Raw genomic sequence first — 27,321 nt, forward strand, 5'->3', positions numbered from 1 at the left:
ATGTGTACCCTATATTTTAATCAAGCAGCCGGTGGCTACCCCATAGTGAGAGGAGGAGGGTCAGTGACCTATAGGCTGGGATTCCTGAGGCTGTTAATGACCTCTCCCATCTCCCACTGGATCTGCCCAAACCCCCCCGGTCTCCAGGAACGCTCTGTGTCACGCATTCTAATTCCTCATCTTCTATTCAGCCCACCCTTCGCCATGGCAACATAATCCATTTTATTTCCTGGAACAGAATACACAGGGTTTCTCCTAGCCAGGCTTTACGTTCTCAAGGACAGTGGTTCCATCTATAAAATAAATCCAATCTTCCTTCAGGGCTACACCCATATAGTACATTCAACCAGACAAGAGTCTATGAGATCATACCTGCATACAATGTGAACCTACTCATTCTCATTTATTGTGTAATTTATATGTGTAACCGCCAGTCTGATAAGAAAGTATGCTGATATATGATCAATCTAACTAAAACTCACCTGGTTTATTGTATAGAAAGTAGAAATTACAGTAGAAATTACAGTTTAGTGAACTGTAGCATTACATAAGCCCAGTTCTCATATCTCTACAACTGATACTGAGACAGAGATACACCAACACACAGTCACACGGATCTACACTGCATACAGTGTTGTTAGGACACTGCAAACAGACGGGAGAGAAAGTGATACAAAACCTGCTTTGACTCAGCACAATCATGCAGAGGAAAACTCTCTGGCAGCTTCCCCTGACACTCAAGCAACTACATACTCACAGTCAATACAACACACACTCACACACACACGCGCACATGCGCACACACACAAACACACATACACACACAAGCCCACACACACACACACACACACACACACACACACACACACACACACAAAGGGAATCCTCATCTAAGGCTGCTCTTGGCAGAGGATGCTTCTGCAGATGCTGCCTTTACCGTGCGGTCCAGACAGCGCAGAGGATGGAGATAGAGCCTACAGCAGCACTGGCCAATACCAGGGCAGCAGACAGCTTCACAGAGACTACAGGGAAAATAGTAGACGCATAATGTGCCAGAGAGAGAAATAGAGCAAGAGAGACTGCGCGAGAGAGAGAGAAAAAAATTGAAATAGAAATAGAGGGGGAGCGAGGGAGGCAGGCAGAGAAGAGATGGGAGGACTGTAGACAGCCTCACCTCTTTTCCTGGTGCGTCCGGTGTGATCCCTGCTGGAACAAAGACTGCGAGCACGACTGACTGTGCTCCCTAAGCCACCCCCCACACGCCCCCTATCTAACACAGACATGCACACACACGCATGCACACACACACACACACACACACACACACACACACACACATCTCTGGAGACAGAGGGTGGGATCCGATCAATAAGCATCCAATTTACTGGTACGCTTCACTGAGGGGAGCAGCTATGTGCATACACATTTACATACACAGCATGCCATCCATACAGACACAGAGAGAGAGACACACACACACACACCCCAAGAGAAAAAAAACACAATTATTATATTTCTAGTATACTTCAGTTTAAATATACGTAAGTATATCAAAGGATACAAGAATGAAATTGTATTTAAGTTGTATTTAATATTAAAATTGTAAAAAAAACCAAACGTTTTTAGTGAATTAATTATACTTAAAATATGTTATATTGACCCCTCTTAATTCATATTATACAATATTATCTGACATGTTCAACACACTTAGAATGTAATCTTAATCATATTCAAAGTAACTGTCAAATAGTATGAAGTATATTAGAAGTGTGTTAATAATGTGTCACTAGCATATTTCTGTGTATACTAAAAGTACACTTCAATTAGATAGAAAAAGCATGTTCTTTTTTATTGTAATATTAAACTTTTATTCGTGCATGAAGTCCCAGTGAGGTTGAGTAGGGACATGCCATGTAACCATGCAACTATGTAACTCTTGCAACAGGTCAAATGCCAAGCAAGGAGGCCAGGCTTCTGACCTGTACTGTACATAGGGCTGAATGGCATACCTTATCTTGGTCCTAATTGTTTATTTTAATTATTTGAAGTTATGGTTAGAAACATAATACACATAATTGAGGGATAGCAGGAATCAAAGTATACAAAACTGAAGGGTAGAACTGCGAATACATAATCCAATCTCAAAATGAGCATTGAATCCAATAGATAACCAAACGGTAAGTGCTACTGTTAACAAAAACTTACATTTGAGATAGGAATGCTGGATAATATGTAAATGACATGAAATATACTAAAACTTAATTAATATTATTATATTCTAAACATACTTAATTCAATTTTTAAAAAAGGGATTTTTTTCAGGATATTCTACTAATGTTTTTGTTCAAAGCTGTTGCTGAGATGGTTTACTCATGGCCCATGACAACCAAGATATTTACTTGCCAAAACAGAGTTTGTAATTGCTCTCATTAAAGGTTGAAGTTCAAAAGTTGAAGGATCAGGTTACGTAACACTCAGGGACTCTCTCATTTGTCGTATTGTAAGTATGGTATTACAAATCTTTGAAATACTAATACACTGTTTTCTATGACAATAAAGTATATTATTTTGTCAGTATACAGCCATCCATATTTAAGGACATGCCAATAAAGTATACTAAAATACAGATTAGATTACATGGCAATAAAGTATACTTTTTGTAAGTATACTAAAGTACAATTTCAAATGCATTACATTTTAGTATACTTTTTGTAAGTATACTAAAGTACAGGTTAAATTCCATGACAATAAAGTGAGTATACTAAAGTATAATTTAAAGTACCATACATTCAATTCTAGTATGCTTTTTGCAAGTATACTAAAGCACAAATTTCAGGCCATGAAATTAAAGTATACTTTGAGTAAGTGCACAAAAGTACAAAGTTTAGTGTACTTTGTTGTCCTCTGTGGCTAGAGCATGGCGCTAACAATGCTTAGATTGTGGGTTCGATTCCCGCTGGGACCATATATACTGAAAAATGTATGCACTCACTGCAATGTAAGTCGCTTTGGATAAAAGTGCCAACTAAATGGCATATATTATATTATTATTATTATTACTTTAAGTAAGTATAGAAAAACATGAATATATTCGCAAACATGAATATATGAGCATATAAGCATATTAATTACTTCTTTATCCATTTTCAATAGACTTAACTATACGTTTTTTCTGCTTGGGACACCCTGATGTTCTACCTTCTCCTCCTATTGCACATGCCAGGTTTGATGGAACAAGCTCTAAAATATATTGCATGTGATGTGTATATCTTGTCTTCCAATACCCATAAAACATACAATGGTTTTGTTTTGCAATACCCTCTCCATTCATCATATTGTCACCATAAGTGTAGATCCAGGGAGGGCTTGTCATCAGAAACCAGACACTGCTCCAAAAAAAAGACACAAGCTGAATGACAAACAACCTTTAAACAATTCCAAGTTATTCACAGCACAGCTATATTACGTCTCATGTATATGACGTATGATCAGCGATGAATAGAGCAGTGGTTCCCAAACTTTTATAAACCATGGCACTCCTTTACAGTGATTTTTTTTCCAAGGCACCCCTCCACGCAATAACGAAAATAAATGTTTGCATAACACCTGTTTATTAATGATATCAACAATTGATGATATTATATTGACAAAAGTACATTGTCAATGTAGTTTTGTCACATGCTGAAAAACAGCAAATTCATATGAAAAGACCTAATTGCTTAACAACGTGAATTAAATTAAATAGTGTTAATTATAAAAATGCAGTTATCTTATGTTGTTGAAAACGTAAAATACCTTAGGAATGCTTATTAGCATTTAGGCAATTTATAACAAACAAATCACAAGTGCTTTGTTGGGCATCTGCAATCAGTGGGACTCATGCGCCTGCTTTTGAGAGCAAAGTCTTTGGGTGCAGGGGGAGATTGATGAGAGCCACTGACATCCTCTTGCTCTTCATGTATGTCAGGGATGAGAAGGCCAGCTCACAGAGGCTCTCAGCTATTAATGGGAACAAATCAAGGTTCTTGTGTGCCACTCTCTCTTGCCCCAGTGCAAGTTTGGACCGGGACCTTCTCAGTTTGTAAGAACGTTTTCCTTTCTTCCCTGCATTTTGGTATTCAGTTTGTTTAAATGGCTGAAAATATCTGACAGCTAGGCGATCTTGGCCCATCAGGACTTCCTTTATATGCTATTTGTCGGGCAAGTCGTGCTCTGTTTAAAAACTGGCACAGTTCTTTTCTGAGCTTATAGAAACCTTGCCACGAATGAGCCAGCGCACCTCCGTGTGCAGCAGCAGGCTCTGGTTACCCTGGCAACAGGCACGCGAGTTTCGTTGTTTCGTTAGAATCTAACATATCAGGTTTAGCATTAAGCATTATGCTGCAACTATTTATCTAACTATTTATCTAGACCATATGAACTTTATCTGTCTTTATTAGCGTATTGTAATCTGTTTTTACATGTTTTTTGTGTATATGTGGTTGAAGGTTAGGTTCAGCATGCTCATGCAATTCTATGAAAAAATCTAAATGAGCAGAGATTCTCCTAGCCTGTCGTTACAGCACCCCAGGGTGTTGCCGCACCCAGTTTGGGAACCACTGCAATAGAGAAGCTTTCTCCTGCAGTGGTGCTGGATTTCAGGGCAATGGGTAGTGGGCGAACAGCTCTGTCCATGTCTGGCCATCAGTCAGACTAAAAGCATAACCAGCCAGCTAGCTGTAATCTGATTCATTATCTCCAGCAGAGGAAAATCTCTCCTATGGGTGGAGCCGTGCTATAGCTCAGGCCCAGTGAGTTGGGGAGGACACTTTACCGGCTGGCTTAGGAAAAAAGCATAAACCAAATCCAAGATTTCACAGCTTAAAGATACAGAGATATAGCATGTCTCCTTAATAAAAAAAGTACCAAGAGAGACAAGACGTAATGCAATATGAGTCATGCAGTCAGAAGCTTTCAATCACAGTGTTCTGTGATTGCATCACAGTATTCTAACAATATGACTTCCTTCTGAACATTGGTGGTGGGAAACAATAGAAATCACAAGCTTGTGTAGCAGATAGTGTCAGGAGCAAAGACACACACACATATTGACAACAATGACCATTCCATTTCTCAACTAGACATGAACATTGTGTCTTACACACAGATCCTCCCACATACAGTAAATATAGAAAGGGGAAGTGTGACACATAATGAGAGACATCCCAGTAGGTTGAGTAACAGGTGGTTGCTAGAAGGGGTGGCTTATATGGCTGGCAGTGATACAAGCTGCAACAGCTCAGATCCCATTAATTCACAAAGACCAAATTGACATTGTGCATCAACATGCAGAAAACATCAGATATATTGGATAACAACACCACCAGCGATACTCCAGCAACCTCCCCAGGCTCTTGGTGGATGTAATCACATCCCATCTCTCACAGTGCCACATTGCCACAGAAAAGCAACACCCACACTCTAAAAGCAATTGAAGCAATTATGTACATGTAGTAAATGGTATACCATTACTATTACGCGCCCAACGCCACGAGGGGGCTTGAGGGGTCAAAACAAAGGTTTTGTGCCCCAATTATTTTTATCAATCTGAAACGTCTTTTGCGACATAATTTTATCCGCTCCACAAAGGGTTAACTGTCTCAAGATCCCCACGTTGCTCTTCCCGCCTCCAAAACAAATCTAATTTGATTGGTGGCTGGACTCTGGAAAGATGCTCATATGAATGTGCTGCTCCTCTCTATAAGCAAACGTCTGTTTATGTGAGTGAGTATATTATTTTTAGGGAGGATGTTGTTGTTTGGGAATTCCAACTGAATTTGCCTCGGTGACTAGAGGTGACTGATTTCCAATACTTTAACCACTTTAAGCACTTAGAACCCTGTTAAACCATATAAAATGATGAGCTAGTGTTGGGCTCTCTATTCTGTTATCTTTTCACAAGGCAGTGGTTGAGTAGATCACACTACGTGATGCTGAGTCACATCACCCCTCAAGTCAATGTTTCCCACATACCATTCTGGGAAGTGATGTGGATTTCAATCTGAATGTCTGAATGGCTAGACACTGCCCGCTTTAATGTCTGTGTGTAGCTCTGACGCGACACTCCATATCTGAGATGGAGTATCGTGGTATTGGCTTGCCGGAGCTTGCGATTTAGTTCTTTTACTGTTTCGGCATCACTTATCCCAGTTTTGAAAGTATCCACATACTGTCCATCATTGGATATCCATACAAATTAACTTTATATCCGTCATTACCCGAAGCCACGATGGAAAAAAAAAATTGCACTAATTTCTCGCACTTCTGCATGGTGTGCAGGTAAACTAGAGGGTGACTGGCTAAATGCTATAATTGTTAACGAAGAAGCGGAAATGCACTTGCGATGCAGAGTGTCATGTTTGGAGTTTACCACTGTGGCTCGGATAGCGACAGGTATAAAGTTAATTTGTATGGATATTAGGCAGCCTTTTGGATATTTCGTGGGGCCGATTAAAATCTCAAATAATGGAGTGTGTGTGAATACTTTCAAAACTACAAGTATAAGTGATGCCGAAACAGGTAAGGGCATGGTTGAATTAAGTTGCAAGCTCCAGCAAGCCAATACCACGGCACGGTACGACATCTCATGAAATGATATGTGTTACACTTCTAACTGCATATTATGCCAGTAGAACCGAATTGAATCACGCACACACCGAGAGCCACATTTCACTGTACTTTACTCCAAAGTGTCTTCCTCATGAATGTACGTTACAACCTTGACCTAATGACGTCATCAGTACACAACATCCCCCCCTTACTTGGATTAGAACTCTAATGTCTCCTTTATATAAACAACAGGTCACTTGAACAATAACCATATCTGAATATAATCATCAACAACATATTCTCTTTCAGAATAAACATTTCTGCCCTCTAGCATCGTGCATTCATTTTCACTGAACATACACATGAACATATGCATTTCCACAACACATTCACTTCATAACAAAACTTGTGAATCTCTGGGGCAATTTCACTTCTCTGCGAGGTCGCTCTGTCTGTACTGTCAGAGGTCGGCATGGGGATGACCCCTGAGCGAGCGTCTCTGGTGTGGACCTCACTGCATGTTCAAGTCGCGTGTTTTCTGTGTCACTCACTGTCTGTGTTCCGTTTCCACCAGGTGATGGTGTCTGCTCAGCTGGTGGCGCCACTTTGACATGTGTGGTGTTTCTGGAGTACTGAACTCCTGTGGGTGACTCGACTACCACATTGTTACCGTTCTTACTGATTACCGTGTGTGGTGTCTGGTTGAATGTTGTCGTGAACTTGTCTGTCTTGTCCTGTTTCAAAAGGACCTCATCTCCCACTTGCACTGGGGACGGTTTGGCTCCGCGTCGGTTGTCGGCGTATATTTTGGACTTGCCCTTGCGCTCAGCATCAGTGTCCCGGGCCTCGAGGTCACTCCTCGGTGTACTGATGTCTGGCAGCTTTCCTCTGAGCTTTCGGTTGAATAAGAGTTCGGCGGGGCTCCTGCCCGTGGTGGAGTGGTCAATGGATCTGTAGATGGTGACATACCTTCGTAGTTCCTTCTGCCAGTCCAGTCCTTCCGCCTGTGCGATGCGGATCCGTTTCATGATCGACGCGTTTTGCCTCTCGACTTCTCCGTTTGCTTGTGCCCACTTAGGCGTTGTCTTCACGTGCTGTATGCCGTTGTCTTGACAGAAGTCTTGGAACTGTGATGACAAGAACTGTGACCCACAGTCGGACCTGATAGAGACAGGCAGACCGTGGCGGCTGAAGATGTTCTCTAAACAGTCTATCACCTTGTCTGTCGTGGTGGATCGCATGATCTCGTACTCATAATATCTGCTGTAATAGTCTACAACTACCAGGATAGAATGTCCTGTTGGTAATGGACCTAACAAGTCCGTGGCAATGTCCTGCCATGGTCCATCAGGGAGAGCTGTGGGTCGCAATGGCTCTGGTACGTGGGGCCGTGCCACTAGTTGGCACCTGTGACATGATTTGACATATTTTTCTGTCGCCCCATACATCCCCGGCCACCACACCTTTCCCCTCAGATGCTGTTTTGTCCCTACAATACCTAAATGTCCTTCATGAGCTAAGGCTAGAGCTCTGTTCTGTAGGGTCTGTGGTAGGACAATCCGTGTCCCTCTCAACACTAACTGTCCAATGGTACACAGTTCGTTTGCGATACGCGCATAAGCTGAGCACTTCTCAAACCGGCCCGTCTGTATCGCTTTTCTCACCTCAGTCAGTTCTTCATCCTCTGCGGAGGCTCTCTCTACCTCCCTCGTAGTCAGCGCCCTGGGCGTCGCCTGCACCGCCACGAAGCGCACGTATTCTTCCGCTCCGTGTGCGTGCGTCGTCTTCCTAGCAGTGTTCCCCAGGAGACGAGACAGAGGATCAGCAACGTTGTACTTTCCGGCTATGTGTATCACTTGAAAGTCATAAGGTTGGAGGCGGAGCACCCAACGCTCGATCCGGGCGCACGGTTTCGATCTGGGACTATAGATCACCTCCAGAGCCTTATGATCCGTTACCAGGTCGAACCTCTTGCCATATACGTACGGGTGTAGGCGTTCACATGCCCAAACCAGTGCCAGGGCCTCGCCCTCCGTTTGAGAATATCTCCTCTCACAGTCTGTCACGCTCCTGCTCACGTAACATATCGGCACCATAACTCCCTGCTGTTCCTGTATCAGAACTGCTCCTATGCCCGCCGGCCCTGCATCAGCTATCACTTTTGTGGGTGCATCTTTGTCAAAGTATGCCAGTGTGCCCGCCTCAGCTAACTTCTTCTTGAGTGTCTCGAATGCCTCTTTCTGCTCTGGGCCAAAGACAAATGGCACATCCTTCTTGGTCAGTCTCCGCAGCGGCTCTGAGATGGCGGCGAACTGGGGTATGAATCTGCTACTGTACCCAGCCAAACCCAGGAAACTGCGGACCTCTGATGCGTTCTCTGGCTCACGTGCCTCGACCAGTGCTCTCACTCTCTCACTTGTGGGCCCTATCCACTTCTCTGATAGTAACATGCCCATGAACACTAGCTTGTCCATCTCAAACTGACACTTCTCCTCATTTAAGGTCAGGCCGCATCTCTCTAGTCTCTCCAGTACGGCATGTAGTCGTTGGTCGTGTCTCTCCCGGTCGGGCGCGTGGACGATGATGTCATCTGATATGTTGGCCACTCCTTGGATGCCAGCCAGCGCCGTCGCCACTTCGTGTTGGTACTGCTCACTCGCCGACGAGACCCCGAATATGTGTCTTTTGTAGCGGTATGTTCCACTGTGCACGGCGAACGTCGTTATAGCTCTTGACTGTTCTGTGAGCTCCATCTGGTGGTAGCCCCATTTTAGATCGAGTTTACTAAACACGACTGAACCATTCATATCATGTAACAGTTCATCTACTGTCGGGATCGGATATCTTCCCCGGATGCCCTGTTTGCCATTCTCATGTCTAGGCATAGTCGAATGTCAGTGTCTTTTGCTTTTGGAACTACTACGACTGGGTTTACCCACGGTGTTGGACCCTCAACCTTCTCGATAATGTCCATGCTTAGCAGCTCCTCTATTTTCTTGTCGACCGCCTCTCTCAGGTGGAACGGTACTCGTCTCAGTGGTTGTGCAATGGGTTCCACGTCATCGTCGATGTGCAGCCTGATCTGTTTGGTGTTGAGCTTACCAACCCCTGTGAACAGCTTTGGGTACTTTCCCTTTACCTCTGCCTTTACATCAGTCACCGCTGCTACATCTACACCCACTTTTAGCACACCTAGCTCTGTAGCTGTCTCTCTCCCTAGTAGTGGTATCCCCTGATCTGCTACTACTGTAAACTCTGCTTTGGTTTCTCTTTTCCCTATCTTCACTTCACATGTGAACACTCCCTTCACTGGCAGTGGTTCCTTTGACGAGTATGTATATAGCTTTTTATCTGACTTGGATGACTTACACTTTATCTTTTCTTTCTTTAGTCCTTCCCATGTATTTTTATCTACTATATTGGTCGTAGCCCCTGAGTCAGTTAACATTACTAGGTCTACACCCCCCACATTAAATGTTAATCTATCAGTACTGCTACTGTCACGTACTACAAATGCAAAATCTTCATCCTGCTTTTCTTCCTTTCCTGAGTCTACATATTTCACTGACCCTTTGCTACCTTTAGATTTGCACATTTTTGCGTACTTTACCATTGCACTTTCTGCAGGTTTGCCCACGTGCTGGACATTTCTCATATTTTGAAAAGTGGTCTCCGTGCCCACATCTAAAGCAAACTTTCTCTTTCCCTTTTTCCTCCCCTTCACGTTTTCGGCTCTTCTTGGCCCATTTTCCTTTGGATATCTGGTTCACAGTCTCAGTGCCCTTTGTGTCCGTGTTACTCACACGCATTGCTGCCATCTGCTGTTCAACTCTTTCACACTGCGCAGCAATCTCTAGCGCTCTTGCCAGAGTCAATCCCGAGCACTCCTCAAGCAGCTTTCTCCGCACATATTCTGACGTGCATCTACTCAGTACCGCATCCCTTAGCTGGTTAGCCATGTCAGCCCCAAAAGCACAGTCTTTGGCTGTCTGGCGCAAACGTGTTACAAACTGCTGTACCGTCTCGCCATTGTTCTGTGATATCTGGTAGAAAGATTGGCGCGCGAACGCGGTATTCACCTGAGGCACAAAATATTTATTCAGTGCATCCACTGCTTTGGCATAGTTATCAGGACCTCCCGTGTCATCAAGGGTGGAAAAAATGTCCTGCACATCTGTCCCGGCGTGATGCAAAAGTAATGCTCTTCTCCTAATTTTATTGTGATCGCTGACATTTTCCTCCATAATCAATCCTTTGCCGTCTGCGAACAGCTCGTAAGGCTGTTAGCCACCGGCTCCAACGAGGAGCTAGCGTAGCAGGCTCGTTGTAGCAATCAAACTTCGGCACGTTGGTGATGTTCTCCATCTCGTAGACGAACTAAACTCACTTCAGATTTAACTATTACACGAACTTAGTTTTCCTCGTCGCCAATGTTACACTTCTAACTGCATATTATGCCAGTAGAACCGAATTGAATCACGCACACACCGAGAGCCACATTTCACTGTACTTTACTCCAAAGTGTCTTCCTCATGAATGTACGTTACAACGTTGACCTAATGACATCATCAGTACACGACAATATGCAGTGTTGCGTCAGAGCTATCTTAAGTCCAATCTTTGAGTTCTGCTACCATGCTGACACAAGCTGCATTGGCATACAAGGTCAGTCCTTTGAAACTTTAAAGCACATACTAAATGTTCATACAGTGTGCCCTATCATCTCAGTATTGTCTTGAAACCATCATGATAGCTAGCAATACTGCCAGGCCTGCTGAGCTTAAACCTGGTAATAGGGCTGTCAGCTGATCCTCAGCTCGGTTGAGTGTTGTAGGTTACCTTTGACAACCTTGACCCTAAGTTCTATGTTGTGCTGTCACCTACTGTACCTTCTGGCAGAAGTGCTGGGTGGTGATGGCGAACACCTCCAGGCCCAGAGAGGCCTTCTTCAGCTGGACCTGGAGGCTCTGGAGCTGCTGGGCCTGCTCCTCGCAACGCTCTTTAAGTTTCTTCACCAACACACACTCCGACTGCTGACCGTCATCACAATGAGCAGCACCGCGACCCACTGCTGACCGACCACGACTGTGCACTACAGGGGACACACAAGAGGGGTAAGTGAGGAGATAATAGTGAATGTAGTGAATGTATGAGGAGAGAGGGGGGGGGGGCAGGTGAGAGAGAGAAAGACAGAGATGATAGTAGAGCTAATATATATATGTAATATATTGAAGAAGGAAGAGGATCGTTGGTGTTTCTGGCCCTTTGTTTGAAGGACCATTTGCACATAATAGATACATATTAAAAGGGATGGTTCAGCCTTCTTTCATGTTTAGGTGAAATATCGTCTTACCCTGAGTTGTCCTCATAGGCCATAATCTCGTCAGAAACATGGAGCAGAGTTTAGTAGCACCTTTATGCTAGACGAGTATTGATTCTAGGCTCTGTGTTTGCCTTTGGAATCTGCTATTCGTGTCTGTCAACATGTAGCAGGTATGAAATGTAGCAGCCTGCTTATCTTTGTATACAGTGCATTCGGAAAGTATTCAGACCCCTTCTCTTTTACCACATTTTGTTATGTTACAGCCTTATTCTAAAATGGATAAAATAAAAAATGTTCCTCATCAATCTGCACACAATACCCCATAATGACAAAGCGAAAACAGGTTTTTAGAAATGTTTGCTAATTTATTAAAAATTAAAAACTGAAATATCACATTTACATCAGTATTCAGACCCTTTGCTATGACCCTCGAAATTGAGCTCAGGTGCATCCTGTTTCCATTGATCATCCTTGAGATGTTTCAAGACTTTATTTGAGTCCACCTGTGGTAAATTCAATTGACTGGACATGATTTGGAACGGCACACACCTGTCTATATAAGGTCTCACAGTTGACAGTGCATGTAAGAGCAAAAACCAGGCCATGAGATCGAAGGAATTGTCTGTGGACCTCCAAGACAGGATTATGTCGAGGCACAGATCTGGGGAAGGGTACAAAAAAGGTCCCCAAGAACACAGTAGCCTCCATCATTCTTAAATGGAAGAAATTTGGAACCACCAAGACTCTTCCTAGAGCTGTTCGTCCGGCCAAACTGAGCAATAGGGGGAGAAGGGCCATAGTCAGGGAGGTGACCAAGCACCCAATGGTCACTCTGACAGAGCTCCAAAGTTCCTCTGTGGAGATGGGAGAACCTTCCAGAAGGACAACTATCTCTGCAGCACTCCACCAATCAGGCCTTTATGGTAGAGTGGCCAGACAGAAGCCATTCCTCAGTAAAAAGCACATGACAGCCTGCTTGGAGTTTGCCAAAAGGCACCTAAAGGACTCTCAGACCATGAGAAACAAGATTCTCTGGTCTGATGAAACCAAGATTGAACACTTTGGCCTGAATGCCAACAGTCACATCTGGAGGAAACCAGGCACTGCTCACCTGGCCAATACCATCCCTACGGTGAAGCATGGTGGTGGCAGCGTCATGCTGTGGAGATGTTTTTCAGAGGCAGGGACTGGAAGACTAGTCAGGATTAAGGGAAAGATGAACGGAACAAAGTACAAAGAGATCCTTGATGAAAACCTGCTCCAGAGCGCTCAGGACCTCAGACTGGGGCGAAGGTTCACCTTCCAACAGGACAACGACCCTAAGCACACAGCCAAGACAATGCAGGAGTGGCTCCGGGACAAATCTCTGAATGTCCTTGAGTGGCCCAGCCAGAGCCAGGACTTGAACCCGATCGAACATCTCTGGAGAGACCTGAAAATAGCTGTGCACCGACGCTCCCCATCCAACCTGACAGAGTTTGAGAGGATCTGCAGAGAAGAATGAGAGAAACTCCCCAAATACAGGTGTGCCAAGCTTGTAGCGTCATACCCAAGAAGACTTGAGGCTGTAATCGCTGCCAAAGGTGCTTCAACAAAGTACTGAGTAAAGGGTTTGAATACTTATGTAAATGTGATATTTCAGTTTTTTATTTTTAATAAATTAGCAAACATTTCTAAAAACCTGTTTTGGCTTTGTCATTATGGGGTATTGAGTGTAGATTGATGAGGGAAAAAATGTATTTAATCCATTTTAGAATAAAGCTGTAACATAACAAAATGAAGGGTCTGAATACTTTCCGAATGCACTACATATTGAGTGAAGTTCGACTAAATAGAATTACATGTATTGCTCTCAAGGCAATCAGATTCCCCCTTCCAACATCTTCTGCTGTTCTCCTGGCCTGTTTTGTCCCATGGTGGTACCTGTCGTGGTTATAAGTTGTGTTGTACACGTGTACTGTTCACTCCAGTCTTGCTCCTTTTTTGCTGTATCGGAGACGAGATTGGTGGGTAATTTGTATAGCTCCGCTCCTTTATTATATATTGCCAGGTATGTGTTGTATATTTTATATTGTAAAATGCATTGCCTTGCATTTCAAAGTTCATTTTTATCTAATAGGAAAATGGGTTGTGCATTTTGTAATGATTGTGTAATTCTGAAATGTGTAATTGTAATATAGAAAACTTATATTATATAACTTTAATTTATTATTGTTGTATATTGTGCCCTTTTTTGCTGTATCGGAGACAAGATTGGCGGGGCTGGAGCTGATACATTTGGTTGGCCATTGACCACCTGTATTTTGTTATACTGCCAGGTGCAAATAAATTGACACCCTGTACAACCCTGTACTTGGTGTGGCGATGGACTAAAAGCAAAGGGCTACAAACATAAGGACCAAGGAGGTGTCAGTGAATGTCAAGGAAGCCATTATTGGGCTGAACAATCAGAAACAGCCAAAACTTTAGGCTCGCCAAAATCAACAGTTTGAAACATAAAAAATACTGGTAAGCTCAGCTATTGCAAACGTGCTGGAAGGCCAAGGAAGATTTAGCCTCATAGTAATTGTTTGATTTCAAATCCAAACTTTTGGAGCGTAGAACCGAAAGAAGAGCAAATGCTTTTAGATATATATCAAATGATATCAAATGATATTAGAAGCTAACTGTCATTCACCACACCATGCTGGCAGGCGGATTTAAACTTCTTTTTTCTTTTTCTTTTGCAGGATCACAATCATTTTGTCGCAGTCTATATGGACGAGGTGTGACACCTGGTGTCCACCAGATACTTAATGCGTTTGATGTTGTTTTTGCTGGATATCTAGCCCCTCTTGATCGGTACTCAACGCATATGTTATTCGCAAGGTACCAGAATGGTTTGCAGCAGATTGGACCCTCTTCTCTTCACATATCGTTGATATACTGACATATCAGAACACACAGGACTGATTACATTTGATATGTATTGTCTGCCTAGGCAGAAATCATATTCACCTGCTTTGGGAAAGCTACAATTCTATGCCATGTTTTTCGTTTGTTCGAACTTCCGTTTGTAGCCACGCATGGTAAAGCAAGGCACCAGTTGAAAATATCGAAAGCATACGTTACACAGAATGCACCGCAGTCTAGTGCGACAATCTCAACCTAGAGTTGGGGAGCGTATTTGAAAGGATCAATTTTGAGCAGTTTCCAACCCATAGGTGGAGAGCAAAACGCAGAAAATCGATTTTGGGATGGCTGCAGCTAAGAAGTTTTTGGGAGTGTAGGATGTTAGAGGAGTGGCTTTGCAAACTATGTTGGCTGAGGAGATTTCGCAAGCAAGTAATTACTATGGGGTCAAATTAAAATTCTCATCTTTAATGTTTTTTTCTTTCAGATTGGTTTGGCCATTTAGAACGTTTTTTTTATATATATATTAAAAAAAACATATATTTATAAATATATATATATTTATTTTTATATGTGTATATACATACAGTGCCTGGCTACGTTGCCACATTACAGTTGGTTGCGGTTACGTACTGTGTTTTTTTGTTTTTAAAAAAATATACTTTCCCTATTTCAGAGCTCCAAAAGTATTGAAAAAAATAATAATATGATGTCCAAATAAAGCATTCATGTATAGTATTTGGTCAACAATCCTTTGCATGCAATAATAAGTCTGCGACCCATTGACCAGACACTGGGTATATTCTCTGGTGATGCTGTACTGCAGCCATCTTTAGTTGTTTTTAGATCTTTTTGCCTTAAGTTCTCTCTTCAGCAAATGAAATGCATGTTCAGTTGGATTAAATATAGGGATTGACTTGGCCACTAGAACTTTCCACTTTTTGGCCCCAAAAAACTCCCTAGTTGCCTTGGCAGTATGTCTGGGGGTCGTTCTTTTGCTGTGTGATGAAGCTCCGTCCAATGAGATTGGAAGTATTTGCTCATACTTCAGCAAACAAGATGTACAACACTTTGGTCTTCTTTTTTTTTTCTTCAGCAGACTCCAAAAGAAAACGTGAAAGCTACAATCAATGCTAGACCTTGATAGCTCTCTTATGCCTGCACAAATTATATGATATGATGGAACACACCTGACTAACCAGCCACACCTGTCAAAACAATTTTCACTTTGTGCCCTGAATTAGGAGGACTATGTATAAAAAGGGTTGTAATTTCTAAATGATGAAACCAATCAGAAAAAAGAACAGATTGGATTAAACCTGTGAATCTCAAGTTTAACCACATAGTAATTGTTTGATTTCAAGTCCAAAGTGTTGGAGTATAGAGCTAAAAGAAGACAAAATGCTTCCTCTTTCCAATACTTATGGAGGGCACTATATACATGTACTGTGTTTGCTTCGCAAGCACACTAAAAAATAAATGACAGTGGAGTGATTACTAGCTGTGAACAAAAACAACACAACATGCTACTATGTGTTGTGGTAGCAAAGTAATGAATGGAGAACAAAATAAACTTTCACTACTGGTCTGTGAGGAAAACTCAGGATGATATTTCACCTAAATATGAAAATAGGCTGAACCATCCCTTTAAATATTGATGCATGACATGACATCTGTTCTTGAAAACCTGGGGGTGCAAAATGCATCCTTTAGCAAATAAAGATGTTGGCAGCTGATCAATCTGTTCCTCTATTTCCTCCTTGACTACCATTGTGGAACTTTCCACACCCACCCACCCACCAATAACTCAACTAAAACAATCTAATTTATCTGTCATTATCTCTATCTTTCTCTCTCCCTCTTATGCAACCCCAGAGTCACCCGCTCATCCTCAGTGTAGTCAGATACGGACTAAAGACTGCTCATTTCTCATTTCCTGAACCAACCCTCCCTCTGGTTCAAGACGTGTGTGTGTGTGTGTGTGTGAGAGAGAGAGAGAGAGAGAATTCTTCAAAAACATTGTGTAAACCCAGTTACTGAGAAAATGCTCACTTGTGAAGCTGTAATCTGATGAATGCACACACACACATACACACACACACAGACATGTGAGATGTGCACTTACCAGGGGATTGGGGCTTGGGTGAGACCACTGCAAACCGTTTAGGGGAGGACACTAGTGGTCGCACCATTTCTGCATCCCTCTGAATCTCCTTCCTAGAAACTGCATGAGAATAATCAGGAAATATAGCATCAGTCCCTATCCACATAAAAGACAGATAACATTTTTTTTAAATTTTTAAGAGACATTTTCTGAAATATGCGTTGAGACATTTTCAGAGTGTGTGTAGAAAGGGTAAGAATGGTAACAGGACAGAATAAGAAAAGTATATCAGACTCAGACCATAACAGAAAAATATAGTATCCTCACTTTCTCTTGCACAATTACAATTCTATGGCAACCATAAATAAGAGTAATTGATGGCAACTAGTACACTTATACTAAAACATAAGTGTTTATCATAAAAAGATCTTCACTTAAGCATGCAGTTAGTGTATGTCAATGAGGGAAGAGAGAATAACAAGGATAGACATGATGTGGTAGAGTAGCCACTAGCTGTTGTTGTTGTTCCATTTATCCTCAAAGATCCTGGCTAGAGCTCTGGCTGCTGCAGTCATCTTGTGACACTCCTCCTACTTTACTCTCTGTGGCCACTGAAGGGAGCTCTGGGACTATACATACACAGAAAGCACTAAAGAGTGAAATTGCAGACATCAGCTGAACATACTGCAGGTACAGTAGGATGCAAAAGGATGCAACGGTAATGATGATGCAAGACACTTTTTAGTAAATTGGTACTTTCCAACTACATCACATGGATTTACTTCTTGCACACTTCTTTGGCATGGCATATAGAGTATTGTCTAGGATACAGTAATCTACCATATAAAGTGTCTTAAATACAAACATTTCACACAAACTACTATATGTAAAGTAGCTAGGCTTATTTTCTGATTCATTTATGTAAGATTAGTTCATTTGCTCTTACTCATGAATAAACCTAGTTGAGTTGAAAAAATATGAATTAATAGACATGTCAAGCACGCTATTAAATATAAGTGAAAACAAGTGCATCAGCTAAGTGTCATTACGGGACCCAATGGGCAAGTTCGATTAGCCTCTAATAGCCATGCTACCCTACTTGTGTCAATTAGACCAGGCACTCTCCTGGTTGAGCCACTATGAACCCTGTAGCACAGTGACATTCCTACCAGAACTCACAGGGAGGTACAGTTACATTGCTGGACACTGCTTCTTACATACCCAGCATTCCTGACATGGATGGGCAACGAACTGTATGTAACATTAGCTCAACACAGACCAGTAATGGAAACAAATTACATGTTTTGGAACAAAGTGTTTAGGAGTCAGAGTGCTCTATCAGGATTGAAGTTACATCATAATAAGGATGGAAGTTTATCAGATATAACTGTGAGAGCAGACTCGTTATTGTGTCTAAATTGTGTTACGATGAAGGGACTGGTAGGTGTCGGCAGCCATGAAGGGTGACTGTTGTTCTAGACAGAGGGTTTGTACACCTTTTGACAAGTGAAATTCAAGCACTTTTCAAGCACTTTCATGGACCATAAATAAAGATTCTCAAGCACCTACTAGATTATTCAGAGTTACGTTTGTAAAAACACAGCAAAAGGTAAGACTTATGTTTCACTGAAGTCTCATTGCACTGCCTATGTCTTTTTTTGCACAGTTTGCAAAACTCAGCGGTGTAAGGTCTTCTTAGGGCTAGGCGATATATATAATTTCATTGTATTTTCCAATTTGAAAAGTGTCACGAGGCTGTCCAACCAGCAGATGGCGACAGAGAGCACTTCCAGGGGGACCAAGAGGAAGTAACCGGGAGATGCCCATATTTGGTCCTTCCTGCCCGAGGGACTCACCTGGAACTGATGACAGGAGTGATTGTGTTTTGTGTTTATGTTTCTCACCTGTGTTTAGTCGTTAGCCCTTATTAGTTGGAGTATTTAAAGACCTCTGTTAGCAGTGCCTCCTTGCTGAGTTTTGAATGTTTATTCCCGAGACTGTGTTTCCGTGTATTGTAATGATGCCTAAGTTTTCGAGTAAAAGCCTTGGACCTCCCTCAACTGCCTCTGACTCTGCATTCTTGGGGTTTGCCTGGTTACCATCAGCTTTGGCTAAGATGAATAGAGCCTCTGGTGGTCAACTCTAAATCTACCGTGATAGCAAAACTCAGCCACCAACATGAACCCCGCGGAGTCACCAGCACCCTCAGAGGCCGAGCAAATCCAAACGGCTCTGACACACCAAGGAGCGATGTTGGGGACGCACCAGGACCAGCTCCGGCACCTCACCGACTCGGTGGGACTACTTCTTGACTCGGTGCAACACCTGGGGAATCGGTCGCCAGGACCCTCACCAACGCCGGCTGCTCTGCCTGGGCCACAACGAAACCCCCAGACACCAGGCCCTGAACCCAAGACCCCTACCCCCCAACGCTATGATGGTTGCTCGGGTGGGTGCAAGCCATTTCTGACCCAGTGCTCACTGATTTTTAAGCTCCAGCCCTACTCCTTTGCCACAGAAGCCTCCAAGATCGCCTATATCATCACCTTGCTGTCTGATCGGGCCCTACACTGGGCCACAGCCCTAGTGGAGAAGGAATCCCCGATCTGCAACAGTCTGGAGGGGTTCACCCATAATCTCCGTCAAGTCTTCGACCATCCCGTAAGTGGGCGTGAGGCCGCCAGACGACTCCTAGACCTACGTCAGGGATCGCGGACGGTGGTCGACTATGCCATTCAGTTCAGAACCCTAGCTGAGGAGACTGGATGGGACGAAGAGGCCAGGATCTCAACCTTTTACCATGGACTGGCAGAGGAGATCAAGGACGAGCTGTCTACTCGAGACTGGGGGGATGGCCTGGAGGCACTTATCACCCTTGCCATCTGTATTGACAACCGCCGACTGGAACGCCTAAGAGAACGAGGTGGCAAGAGCCTGGCATTCAGTGGCCTGTATCCAGCAATCCTGTCACCTGCAGTTCCTCAGACACCTCCGTCTCCAATGCCCAGGGCTGCAGGGAAAAGCCAGGGCTCCTCAGGGAGCTGGGAAACCCTGAGGAGCGGAGCCGTACTCCCGTCCAGGTCAGTGTCTGGTCTGCATTTGCATGGGATACTTAGATTGGGGGGGATCCTCAGACCAGGCAAGCACCGGTTAATGCCCTTGTTGATTCGGGAGCCGCAGAGAACTTTTTAGACTTGTCGTGGGCCTTGAAATTGCAATTACCCATTGAGTTAAACCCGTCTCCACGAATGGTGCAGGCTATTGATGGGAAACCTATTGGCACTGGCAGACTAACCTACCGTACTAAACCTGTTCAGCTACGTATTGAGGACCACTGTGAGACTATCCAATTTCAGTTACTTGACTCACCAATGGATCCTATGATTCTGGGCTATCCCTGGCTGTGTAAGCATGAACCTCAGATCTCTTGGTCCACAGGCTCTTTAACTCTCTGGGGTCCTGTGTCCTCTCTTGTGTCAGAGCTCAGAAGGTGAGTTACGCTCAAATCGAGGAATTCCCTGTGTCCAATCAGCTCCAGAGTAGCGGGGACCCCAGACCCCGTTTAGAGATACCGGGATTACCAGAGCAATACAGAGATCTGTCCATGGTTTTCAGCAAGGCCGAAGCCTCAGTGCTACCACCACATCGACCCTATGACTGTGCCATCGATCTGCTTCCTGGCACTATGCCACCTAGGGGCAGACTATATTCCCTCTCTCCCCCTGAGAGACTGGCCATGGAAGAGTACATCAGGGATGCACTTAAGACTGGCTTTATCAGGCTGTCTAGATCTCCGGCAGCGGCAAGTTTCTTTTTTATAGGAAAGAAGGACGGTGGACTCCGTCCTTGCATAGACTACAGAGGCCTTAACAAGATTACCATCAAAGATCGGTATCCTCTTCCCTTGATGTCATCCGCCTTTGAACAGCTGCGCAGCGCCACCACTAAGCTGGACCTGCGTAGTGCCTACAACCTGGTGCGTATGAGGGAAGGGGGTGAATGGAAGACCGCATTCATCACCCCTAGTGGCCACTACGAATACCTGGTGATGCCCTTTGGGTTGGCCAACAGTTCAGCGGTGTTTCAAGCATTTATAAATGATGTCTTGCGAGACATGCTAAACCAATTTGTGTTTGTTTATTTGGACGATATCTTAATCTTTTCTCGTTCCCAGAGTCTCCATGTCCAACACGTTAGAGGTCCTGAAGAGACTGTACGAAAACAGCCTGTTCGTGAAATGGGAGAAATGTGAGTTCCATGTCACTCAGGCCTCCTTCCTGGGGTTTGTCATATCTCAGGAGGGTGTTCACATGGATCCCACCAAGGTGCAGGCCATTTTGGACTGGGCCCAACCTGCAACCCTAAAGCAGGTACAATGTTTTTTGGGCTTTGCTAACTTTTATCGCCGCTTCATTAGGAGCTTCAGTTCGGTGGCGGCGCCACTCACTGCACTCACCAAGGGGTCCCCAGCAAGGATAAAATGGACAGCAGAGGCACAGATAGCATTCGACACCTTAAAGAAGCACTTTGTGACTGCTCCAATTCTACGCCATCCAGACCCGGCCCAGCCGTTTGTGGTGGAAGTGGATGCTTCTGATGTCGGAGTGGGAGCAATTCTTTCACAGGTCAGTGGAAGATGGAAGACTTCACCCATGTGCCTTTTTCTCACGCCGCTTGACCTCATCTGAAAGGAATTTTGTGGTAGGAGACAAGGAGCTATTGGCTGTCAAGTTGGCACTTGAGGAATGGCGCCACTGGTTGGAGGGGGCGGAACACCCCATCCAGGTCTGGACAGACCACAAGAACCTGTCCTATATCCAAGAGGCAAAACGACTGAACCCGCGGCAAGCAAGGTGGGCACTATTCTTTAGCCGTTTTAACTTTGTGCTCTCTTACAGACCCGGGTTGAAGAACACAAAGGCAGATGCCCTCTCCCGCCAGTTTGACCTCTCTGAAAAGGATTGAACTCCAGAGCCCATCCTTCCAGCCTCCTGCATCGTGGCGCCAGTACAGTTTGCCGTTGAGGACACGGTCCGCCTGGCCCTCGAATCCGAGACTTGCCCCCCTGAGGCCCCTGAAGGCTGTCTCTTCGTACCAAGCTCAACCAGGTCACGGGTCTTACAATGGGGCCATTCCACACGATTGACAGGCCATGCAGGCGTGCAGCGCACCTTTGAGTTTATTCGGCGAAAGTTCTGGTGGCCTAAGATGCGAAGGGATGTCAAGACCTTTGTGAATGCATGTCCAGTCTGCGCACAGCACAAATCCAGTAACCAACGACCTGCAGGTCTCCTACTGCCGCTGCCCATCCCAAAGCGACCATGGTCCCACGTCTCCATGGATTTTGTAACAGGCCTGCCAACCTCCAGGGGAAATAAGGTAATTCTTGTGGTGGTAGACCGGTTCTCAAAGGCAGCACATTTCATAGCACTTCCTAAGCTGCCATCTGCTAGTGAGACCGCCGATCTCGTCCTCCAGCATGTGGTGAAGATTCATGGCGTTCCTTCAGATATCGTCTCTGACCGGGGACCTCAGTTTGCGTCTCGTTTTTGGAAGGCCTTTTAGTCTCTCTTTGATGCCTCGGTCAGCCTCTCTTCGGGATTTCACCCACAGTCAAATGGCCAAACTGAGTGTGTGAATCAGGATCTGGAGAAATATTTAAGATGTTTTGTGTCCTCTAACCCAGACAGATGGAGCCAATTTCTGATGTGGGCAGAGCTGTCATACAACACACTCCAGCGGTCATCAACTGGTATGTCTCCATTCGAATGTCAATTTGGCTTTAAATCTCCTCTGTTCCCCAGTCAGCAGGACTCTGTGGCGGTCCCATCTGCTGAGGCATTCGTGTCCCGCTGCAGGAGAGTCTGGAAACGGGCTCGCATGGCCTTAAGCCAGTCAACATCTCGCCACCAGAGGCAGGCCAACCGACACAGGAGACCGGTTCCACAGTTTAGACCGGGTCAACGAGTATGGTTGTCCGCCAAGGATCTCCCATTGAAAGCTCCACGTTATATCGGACCATTCCGCATCATTCGGAGAGTGAATCCAGTCACTTACCAGCTGGAGCTCCCAAGATCCATGAAGGTGAATCCGGTGTTTCATGTATCCTTATTGAAGCCAGTGCTTACCTCTCCTCTGTCCCCCCCTGTGCGCCCCCCTCCCCCACCCCGTCTCATAGGTGGAAGTCTGGCTTATTCCATCAAGCGGCTGTTGGACTCAAGACGTGTTGGACGGGGACTACAATACCTTGTAGACTGGGAAGGCTATGGCCCAGAAGAGAGGAGTTGGGTTCCTTCACGACACGTCCTGCATCGAGGCCTTGTTCAAGACGTTCATCGAAGTCGACCAGATCGCCCTGGGCCGCCGGGAGTCGGCCGTAGAGGAGGGGGTCCTGTCACGAGGCTGTCCAACCAGCAGATGGCGACAGAGAGCACTTCCAGGGGGACCAAGAGGAAGTAACCGGGAGATGCCCATATTTGGTCCTTCCTGCCCGAGGGACTCACCTGGAACTGATGACAGGAGTGATTGTGTTTTGTGTTTATGTTTCTCACCTGTGTTTAGTCGTTAGCCCTTATTAGTTGGAGTATTTAAAGACCTCTGTTAGCAGTGCCTCCTTGCTGAGTTTTGAATGTTTATTCCCGAGACTGTGTTTCCGTGTATTGTAATGATCCCTAAGTTTTCGAGTAAAAGCCTTGGACCTCCCTCAACTGCCTCTGACTCTGCATTCTTGGGGTTTGCCTGGTTACCATCAGCTTTGGCTAAGATGAATAGAGCCTCTGGTGGTCAACTCTAAATCTACCGTGATGGAAAAGTATTTGACGATATTCTTAGTTTCTTAATTATAATAGTTAGAAAAATGTTTTATGAGTATGCATTACTTTGACTAAATGCATAGCTCCTTTCAAAACATTATCACCAAAGATACAGGGATTTCAAATAGACATTGTGAATAGTCATTGTGAATCTTCAGACAGTGACACATTTGATAGGTAATGCAATCCTATGTACAATGCACTGCAAACTGTAGGCCTACCTGTCTGATAACACCATATAGCCATTAAGTCAGCTAACCATTTAGAGTAGAGAATGTAGCCTAGGCTATTTCCTATTCTGTTCCAATCCCCATATAACCTAAAATCTTGACTTCTGTCTCGATTAAAATACCTCACTTTATTCTGTAATTCATAGTTTTCGTTATTAAAGCACATCTCGCGCCTGTTCATGTAAACTCTCCGCTAGTTCGTCTCACGCCTACTCCCCGCTATTTCGTGCTGTAGCGTGTGTAAAAGCTGCTAATTTTATAGATGAGAGCTGACATTTGAATGGTATCATAGTGCGTCTGGTTAAACTTATGAATTACACTGTTGGTCGCACACAATCGACGACGGAGAAGCAAAACCAGTATTGAACATATAAATTACATATTACAGCGTAGAACAATACCGGTGTCATGTCAGTATGTGTTCCCTTGTCAGATAGTGTTCCCCCTCTATTCATTGTGGTTTTAAGAGGTATCTAAGGCAGAACTTAATTGATGATGGCTTACTTACATGTCTCCATCAGATTCCAAGTGTTTTCATGCATTTTAAGAATATTTTAACATTAATTATTTAATTCAGAACACGATTGGATATGAATGATATAAGATTACAGATGCAATATCTCTTCGGCAAGCATTAGCAACATCTTACAGATGAATAAATGAAAAAATATGCATATTTTCATACAGCCGACGTATGGTGCATGGGAATATGAAAATCACTGTTATAACATTTACAAAAATGTGATGAACAATGTAATCTGGCCATCCGGTTTCTGCTGTTAACTAGTGGTTTACACCTTGCAGTGTAGCCTCTGTAGTTCTGCTGGTGAAGTCTTCTGCGGATTGTGTTCACGCCTACCTCCTGGAACCTTCAGGTTTTTCTTAATTATGGTGAGTATTCTTCAGTCATCCACTTTAGAAGTCTTCCTTGGACTACCATTCCATTTGCAATTGCTGAGCTCACAAGTGTTTATCTTCTTTTGGATGATGTTCCCAACTTTTGTTTTTTGGCAATCCTAACATTTTGGATGATGATTTCTTTTTGATTTCTCAGCACAATAATGGCTTCCCTGATTTGCAGTGACAACTCTTTGATCTTCATGTTGACAGACACCAATAGCAGACTCCAAAGGAATAAATCTAAAGGCTAGAATCAATACTAGACATTGACAGTTCTCTCATGCCTGCACAACTGATGTAACGGAACACACCGGGCTAACCAGAAACACCCGTCAAGCCAATTTTCCCAATAGTACTGTTCCCTAAAATAGGTGGACTATGTATAAAAAGGGTTCTAATTTCTAAATGGTGAAACGAATCTGAAAAAATAAAATATTTATTTAAAGCTACCTACTACTACCTACCTCATAGAAATGGTCTTGATTTCAAATCAAAACTGTTGGAACTAAAAGAAGACTAAATGCTACCTCTTTCCAATACTTATGGAAGGCACTGAATGTGTCAAGCAATGACGTTTTGATGAAAGCAGATAAAGCCTGGGGTGTTCTGACCAGAGCTATGGATGGGTGTTCTACTATCTGCGATGGATGGATTTTGCTGTTGAGATATCACCTTTTATGGTGCTCGAGGAATGTTGACATTAGCTTACTGCATCTATTCACATTGTAGGTACTTTAGGTATTATTAGGCCTGCATTGTACATGGATTACCCGGTATAAAATTACAGTACACAACATGAAGTGCAGCTATAACAGTAAGTTTAGTTTTTTCTACCAAAGACAATAATAAATGATAAATAAGACAACAATGAAACATAACATGCTTTTAACCTGCTTTAAAAAAAAAAGTCAAGTAGACCTGTGGAATCTTTAGTTGTAACAAAGATATTGAGAACATTTGAAATAGGCTTTGGCTGTAATATTGTGGTTATAATATCTTGAGTAGGTAATCTAATGAGTGCTGGAACAACTGGAGAGGCGCCCCGCCCACGTGCACAGATCCCCGTGACTGCATTCTATTTACCACCCGTTAGCATCTGGCAGTTGGTCGTCTCGTTCCCAGACACTTCCACATGAGTAACATCAATAAAGGATGTACAGAGGATTTATCTGAGAAACTTAGTCTCAAAAATAGACGTTTTTGCTTGCTTGCCAATGGGTTATGGCAAACACTTAATCTAAAGATTTTACTGGTGTTGTGTCCTTTTTTGTTGATCATGGAAGATCAACCCAAGATGTTGCAAGATAAAGAGATACTTGCTGCGATCACTGGCAGAGACGAACACCAGGATAGTCAAATTGCAAACGGAGACTTCAGGATAGTGTTTGATTCACTTCAATCAATGGGGAAGCCAATTGCAGAGCCCCTGTTTCGTGGATGTCTAATTGGAATCACAGTGGATGAAGTATACACCGTGGTCCAATGGTTAGTATAGTGAGAAATAATAAGTAAGGGATTGTTATCTATATCTCTGTTTGCAATTATACTGTTGGACTAGTCTTCTTCTCTACCGGCTATTGCAGCAAGTAGGCTAACTTAATGCATTTGTCATTTGTCTTGATCATTCTAGACAGCAAAGGACATAGCTAAAACAAATTAAATGGGATTATCTGGTCATGCCCTTGATGCCAATGAAGCTACTCTCCTCTGGAACGCAGATGTGCCGCTGGACAAACTTTTCCCTCCGCTGACAAACATCAACCAGAAGGGCAAGCTAAATGTGGGGCGGCTATCTGCTCGACCCCTCACATTGCCCCCTGGTCTGAGGTGGTCGTGAGGCGCAAAGTGCACCGTCGGGAGAGCTGGGCTCCATTTGATCCTCTGGTGATGACTCTGCTGCCGGGGGTGCCAGCGGTGGATCCTCTCCCGTTCCAAAGCCTCTCTTCAAGGATGCGCAAAGGCACCTAACCAGCAACCTCCCCGACAAAGCCAGCGACCTCCTCGAGCCTGTGTTCAGGAGCACATGTTTGGGACATTGACCAGCAAATCCCCTCGATATTAAAGCCAGCTACCTGATGTGCACACTGTTGTGCATGTTGGCATAAATTACACCAGACAACACAAATCGGAGTAACTGAAGGTGGATTTCGCTGTGTTTATTGACAGTGACAAGCTGGAAATACGTATTTTCATCTCCGGCCCAGTGCCAAGGCTGAACTGGGGGATGGAAGAGGAAGGCCAGGAAGATCATCAAGGACAAAAGCCATCCCAGTCACAGCCTGTTCTCTCTGCTTCCATCGGCCAGAGGGTACCGAAGCATCCAATCCTGGACCAACAAGTTTCGGAATAGCTTCTACCTCCAGTCCATTAGACTGTTGAACTGACAGAAAAAGGTAACTCCCTTGCTATTGTATAATCGAATACCCTGCCCAAGGCAAAGGATGTGTCTTTAAACAACTTTATAGTGATACC

The 27,321-nt window shown here is 44.0% G+C and overlaps 1 protein-coding gene across 1 annotated transcript in view; it reads right to left on the minus strand.

Moving 5' to 3' along the window:
• Nucleotides 1-27,321, minus strand: part of LOC310822772 (microtubule-associated tumor suppressor candidate 2-like) — a gene marked incomplete at its 3' end in the record, with an annotated part of 47,843 nt that overhangs the window by 3,065 nt on the left and 17,457 nt on the right. The window contains exons 2-3 of the mRNA XM_083695244.1: nucleotides 16,929-17,027; nucleotides 11,478-11,680 (exon numbers count right to left, since the gene is read on the minus strand). Coding sequence (XP_083551370.1) covers nucleotides 11,478-11,680; nucleotides 16,929-16,995 — 270 coding nt within the window. The 5' untranslated portion in view covers nucleotides 16,996-17,027. The remainder of the gene's footprint in view (nucleotides 1-11,477; nucleotides 11,681-16,928; nucleotides 17,028-27,321) is intronic.

Source organism: Argentina silus, assembly GCF_951799395.1.
Source record: "Argentina silus genome assembly, chromosome: X".
NCBI lineage: Eukaryota > Metazoa > Chordata > Actinopteri > Argentiniformes > Argentinidae > Argentina > Argentina silus.